Consider the following 6,888-nt stretch of genomic DNA (forward strand, 5'->3'; position numbering starts at 1 on the left):
CTCTCATAAACATGATTTGCCTCTATGCGTGTTTTTCAAACCCTCCAGGATAAAAAAAAAATGTTATAAAAAGAATAAGATGGAACAGAAATCAACATTATCTACAGGCATCTGTGAAGATAGTTGTCTGTAGGGCTTTTAAAGTAATTTTTAATTACTAGGCTCTTGTCCCCTTCCCCCATCCATCCTTATCTACTCTAAGTCACACCCTACAAAGTCCCTAGTTAAATCAGATATTTCTTAATAACATGTGGATTTTTAAAAAGTTAATGACTGCTTCCTAAGCCTCTTCCACACAATTTACGATGTTGGTAATTATATATAGGTGGTAAATGGCATGAGAAGAATATTTGCAAAAATTCTGAATTTTAAAATTGCATTCTCCTTTAATCATTTCATCATTCTCTATAAGGGGGAAAAGAATCAGGCTGGCCAGCTCTGAATCTTTCCTTACATTATTTACTTAGTGAGTAGGAAACACTCTACTAAATGTTTCTGTAGTGTCCACACCAGCCATTTCCTAGAAGCACCACTCATCTTTGGCCGCCACAATCTCCTCTCTGAACTGCTACTTAGCTAGAATAAAACTCCTCATTTGATTTAGGTCCTAAGGATATAAATCAGGTCTATGAGAGAAAGAATAGTCACACATGTGAGAACCAGCCATCAGGGATTAAAACAGAGGTATCTGGTGAGACTTTCAAATAGAAGAAGGAGGTTAAAACAAAGACTTATGAGCTCTCATACACTTTTCTTTCTCACACCATAAAAATGAAAAATCTCTGAATGGTTTTGAGTAACTGCCAAGCAGTTCTACCATAAATTGCTATCTGACCAGAATAAATCCTGTAACCTTCTCTACTTCAGTTTCCTCATCTATAACATGACAATTCTATCAATAACTGAAATGTTTTAGAACATGTAATCAAATATATTCCTGTTTGCCAGCTTGAGAACAGCCAAAATTTACTAAAGACCAAGTTTACAAAAGACAGCATTTTTAGCTAAAGCTCCCAAAATAAAAAATTAGAACTTATTTTTTTTTTTAGCCCAAATGTGGAAGATCATTCATACATAAAGTACTTATACGACTCCCCTTCCTCACACTTTCAGCCAATATATAGGCTATTGTCTTCACGTCACCAAGTACCCTAATTGCTGCCACACTCTGAACAGGAGTTCATTGGAAGCACTCCTCCACAGGCTGCTGTCCTGCAAACAGTAACCAGGCCAGACAGAGGCTGCCAGGGAGCAGGAAGGAGGGCCAGGAGCAGAGGGAAGCACTTTTCTGGGAAGCACTGTGGCTCCACAGCCCCATGGTTCCTTCGGCCTCACCCTCACACTTCCAGCCACCAGGGTCCTCGCCTTACTACTCGTACCTCCAAAGCAAGACTAATCTTTAGAAACAGTGAGAGTTTTGACATTGATTAGAATAATTCTGCAGCGTGGGAAAGTGGGTAGAAGAAGAGACAACCAATACGAGAAGAATTCTTTCAGCCTTTATCAATAAGCAGGAAAAAATATAAAGATATAACATCTTCAAAGTAAGAGGTACTTTTATCAGTGTATTCAATAACTGGTGGTTCAATCATAAAAATTTAGCTCTAGCCGGCTTGGCTCAGTGGATAGAGCGTTGGCCTGTGGACTGAAGGGTCCCAGTTTCGATTCCGGTAAAGGGCACATGCCTGGGTTGCGGGCTCGATCCCCAGTAGGGGATGTGCAGGAGGCAGCCAATCAATGATTCTCTCTCATCACTGATGTTCCTATCTCTCTCTTCCTCTCTGAAATCAATAAAGAAATATATATTTTTTTAAAAATTAATGACACAATTTAAACAGAATTTTTTTAAAAAACACTTGCTATTTCTAGTTGTTAGCCCCCAGTTCCCTTTGGTTATCAGTAAAATACTTTAAAATCTATACATAGAAGTAACATTTAGAAATTGTATTCTTGTAGAAGGAAAAGTCAGATAATGTCCATTGGTTTCTCTTCTCTATTAATTGAATGTTACTTTATTTTTATTTCCTACAACCTCTTTTCCTCCTATGCCCTTAAAGATATACTTTATTTCTTTTGCATCTCTATTTGAGGTTTATATTTCTTAAACTGTCTGATCTACATTTCACCACTAATACTAAGTAGAAAACACTGAATGAATGTCCTCCCATTAATCTCAATATATTCCATTTTTAGGAATCTGGTGAGAAAGAAATCAGGTTATTTGGAGGTTGAGTCCTCTATTTTCACTGATATTCACGTTGTGAATGGTGACTGATTTTATTGCTTCTAGATAACAATTCCCTTTCCTTCAGAGACGTCTATGCAGAAATCTCCTCTGGAACTTTTAGGTACTGTGAAATATTGAAATTACAGGGGAAATCCACGTGGGAGCCAGATTACAGCAAAAAAGAATCAGAACGGAACCCCTAGAACAGACCCTATTTATGAACTATTATCACTTAACCTCACACTCAACAAAAGGGAGGTCTGGGAAGGTTACCTATGGGCACCTGCCCGAGAATGTATCTGCACAGCTGTCCCTCCAAGCTCTTTGGCACCACCCTTTGAAATACTCATGTTACAATCTGTTTGCCATTAAGTCCTCTGGCATAAAAAAAAAATTACTAAATATATTTATGCAGTTTCCCCCTGATAACCAGCCTCTGATTTAAAACACTGCCTTAGTTTTCTCAGTCAATATCTATTAAGCAATAGTCCTAAAGTGAACCTATCTAGAAAACCAAAATCCAGATATTAAGGAAACAATTTTAATATACTAATTCTGAACCATTCTAAGCATGACAATAGTTTTCTTTCTCAATTTGCTTTTTTTCCATTTTTTTCTTTATTTTACTATTACATTTATCCCCCCTTTACCCTCTTTCAGCTCCACCTCCCTCTCCCCCTGCAATCTCCATGCTAATATTGGTATCCATGAGCTCTTTCTCTTTTTTGTTCAATTAAGCAAGGAGAGTAATACCTAAGGGTAGCACAGATAATGTATCTGAAGCCTACTGTGCAGAGCCAGGTACATGGTAATTACTCAGTAAATGGTAGTTATTATTTTATACATGTATACACCCTGAAAATTTGGAAAATAAAGACAAATATCCTTAATTCTACCACCCTAGTAACACAAACATGTATCTCTTTGTAATTTATGTCTACAAAAAAAACTTATTTTTATATTATTACAAGTGTAATTCACAATTTTGCCTTTTTTTACATTATAATCACCTTTCCATGTTACCATGTAGGATTCACAATTTCCTTTTTAATTTGTTGGATGTGAGTCCATTAAGTAAACGACCATAATTTAACCTCTAAACTCCTGCCAAATATTTGAGGTTTTTTGATATTATAAACAATGCTCCAATAACATTTGCATGCATATAGTTTTTCATTCTGTGGAATTCTTTCCTTGGGATGAATTACTATCAAAGTTGATCATTAGAGGAACCATAGACTCTTTTGTGGCTTAGATTAGTTTTACCAAACAACTTTCCACAAGTTGACACAATTTGTAGTGTTTCCACCAATAGACATAAACATTATCAAGTCCTCTCTATCCTTCAGTATTAATACTAATACCTTTCATTTATGGAGTATTGACCATGTGCCAAGCACTGGTCTGAGTGCTTTACATGTGTTTTCATCCTCACAATAAATTTCTGAGTAATTCTGAAGTAGTTACTCTCCTTTTGCAGATGAGGAAGTAAAGGTTCAGAAAGTTGAAAAGCTATATCCAATGTCACATAGCAACTAAGTGGGAGAACTTGGACTCAAACTCTGGTCCTGTTTAATGCCACAGTACTCTTAACCACTTGGCTATATGTCTGCTTTACTCTTTTTTCTCTCAGGTAATAATAGGTGAGAAAAGATATTTGCACAAATGTTTTCATATGCAGTTCTTGGTTACTAACAAAGTTAATCATTTTTACATGTTTGTTAAACTGCATATTCTTGCTGTGTTATATTTTTATATTATTTAGCAACTTCTATAAAGTAGTGGGGGAAATCTTGTTCCCTATATATTGTTTACTAATCAGCACAATCTTCACAAGAGAGGTCCAGGCACTGAGCTGTCAGTTTATAAGAGAAGGTGATCCTTCTTTTCCTCCTCCTTCCTGCCCAATATGGGCTGAATACAAACATGTTCTAGAAAGCTAAGTCCATATCTTTTTAACATTACAGTACTCACTCTATGATATGGCCCCTGTCTGATTTGGAATACCCTATGTTAGGAGTCAGAGTGAAGACTCAATGTACCCTGAGGGGTGACAAACTGAAATAATTTCTTAACCAATTTACCAAAGTCTTTGAGAATTAATATCTCATTTGCCCAATTTCCCTCCCACCCCCTTCTCTTTCCATCTACAAATTTCTCTTCTGCTAATTAAGATAAAGACTGAAATGTGCATTTTTTAATGAATTTGCAATCAAAACAACTTGAGCATCATTCAAAGTTTATCTCCCATAATGTATAGAAACATCATGAAAACTTCACCTATGCTTTACTAAGCAAAACCAGAATTACCTGATAAACATATACTTTAATAGCCCCATTTTTAAATATGCTCCATTACCTACATTATGTCTTGCAGTACAACCAAATGCCAAAGTTGCATCTTCTTTGACTCCAGTGTCAAAATCTTCCAAGCATCTCAATGCTCCACAATCAACTGTTGCCTGAACTAGTTGAGGAGAATGTTTAGCAACTGCTCATAACACAAAAGCAGCAGCTTCCTTGTAGAAATGCTACAAGGATAAAATAGATAAAACACAAAGTGAATTGAGCACTTATATAATGAAAAGTTAAAATAGAATAAAACCAATGTAAAAATAAAAATATAATGAAGCTCAACAGCTTTTAAATACTAAAGAAATACATCCTGCAACATTATTTTTTTGATGTTCCCCATTGCTTTCATTCAGTAACTAAACAAAAACAACGCAAGTCATATTACATTTCAAATGTTTTCTTCTAAAATATGCATTTATAAAATAAAATATTTCCTGCAAATTGTATATCCTACAAATTCATTATTTAATTATTTAATGAGATTTTTATGTATCTGCATTACGCTAAAGGTATATGTCTGACCCATAGGAACTCTTGGACTGTTAGCATGTGCTACTAAACTGTCAACTGACAAATTCATTTCCTTTACTTGCCCTCAGTCTCTAAGCCTGGTAGGCCTTTCATGACCTTAACTAATCTTTCTGGTGTCCTAAGTTATCCTGAAATAACAACCAGGTTTCAACATGCATTTATCAATCGTTGGATAAACATAAAGGCAAAATATTCATGATACATTTTAAAACTTTTCCTGGTAAATAAACTCGCCAAACAATTGGGACATGTTATACATTCATTTTTAGAAATGTTTTTTTTTAAGGTAAATATAAGTGACTTAACATTATGTGAATGCTTCATATTTAAAATATTTTCTATATATAAGTTTTATCAAATTAAGAAATAAAATAAAACCGAAACATGATTTTCTTTATATAGCTAAGAAAATTAAATGTTTAGGAAGTATTTAGCTGTAACACTCTGTGGTTTTATGGTTCACATAATGACACAGTAATGGTCTCCTAACTCTTCCTTTTATTACAGAACCCAGTTAATCCTCTACTTTAGATTGTGTCTATTCTTTACAGAGACTACTGAAAAGTGACTGTCATAGCACCTGTTTTTAATGCATTCTATTAACTTGGGCCAAAATATTAAAATACAAAAAAATTATGAGAGAGAAAATACACCAAGCATATTTTTAACATTGATCTCAAAATCTGGTATCCTCTATAATAGAAAGCTAATATGCAAATTGACCGAACGGTCGCTATGATGCATACTGGCCACCAGGGGGCAGACGTGCAATGCCAGAGCTGCCCCCTTGTGGTCAGTGCGCTCCCACAGGGGGAGTGCTGCTCAACCAGAAGCCTGGCTCACAGCTGGTGAGTGCAGCGGCAGTGGCAGGAGCCTCTCCCGCCTCCATGGCAGTCAGACATCCTCCAAGGGCTCTGGGACTGCAAGAGGACGCAGGCCGGGCTGAGGCACCCCCCAAGTGCCTGAATTTCGTGCACCGCGCCTCTAGTATATTGATGATATAAGAAATATGCTATTTAGTAATAATGTTTTGATTTTATATATTTCTTTAGTTTATTAAATGTAACATATATAGATATCAAAATATTTGTTGTAAAGTCTAATTTTATGTCAGTAACCAAATACCTACTAATTTATTGTAAAAATTAGAAAAGAGTTTTAAAGTAGCTTCCCTCCAATTATTTTTTTAAGAAAATGTTTTTATTGATTTTAGAAAGAGAAATATTGGTTGCCTCCTGCATAGGCCCTGACCAGGGATCAGACCCACAACCTGGGTATGTGCCCTGACTGAGAATCAAACCTGAGACCTTTCAGTGCATAGGATGATGCTCAACCAACTGAGCCGTACTGGCTAGTGCTCCACAGATTATTTTCTCATAATTGTGGAAAAATAATGGTGGTATATTTCTTATCATTACCTTAAGCTAATTTGACTTTTTATATTGTAGAATTTTCAAATTCACAGAAACTTTCTTGTGTATTAATAGTCACTACTAACTACAGAGCCTATAATCATACTTTCTGATCTCATTCCCCCTTTCTTCTAATTTCAACTTCCCTAAATTCCTCATTCCTCTCTTCTCTCCCATTCTCACCAAAGAAATTTCCTTAAAGAAAAAAAGCAAAAGCAAAACCAGAGGACTTTGTACCTGATAAAGAGAGTTTAAATCTCCTGAGAGAAATGAATTAAAGGACTGGTAGGTGAAGGAGACAGAAGCTTGTGAATAATGCTTCACATTCTCATCACTTTTCTGCCCTGACACATTTTTTGTCTC

At 35.7% G+C, this 6,888-nt stretch overlaps 1 protein-coding gene across 1 annotated transcript in view; it reads right to left on the bottom strand.

Annotated features, from left to right (window-relative positions):
- The window catches only part of SPAG6 (sperm associated antigen 6), a gene marked incomplete at its 5' end in the record, with an annotated part of 25,739 nt that extends 20,981 nt beyond the window's left edge, over positions 1-4,758 (bottom strand). Inside the window, 1 exon segment of the mRNA XM_015561743.1 lies at positions 4,587-4,758. Coding sequence (XP_015417229.1) covers positions 4,587-4,758 — 172 coding nt within the window.
- Between the last annotated feature and the right edge of the window lie 2,130 nt (positions 4,759-6,888).

The sequence above is a fragment of the Myotis davidii genome, unplaced genomic scaffold (assembly GCF_000327345.1).
Source record: "Myotis davidii unplaced genomic scaffold, ASM32734v1 scaffold1176, whole genome shotgun sequence".
Lineage (NCBI taxonomy): Eukaryota > Metazoa > Chordata > Mammalia > Chiroptera > Vespertilionidae > Myotis > Myotis davidii.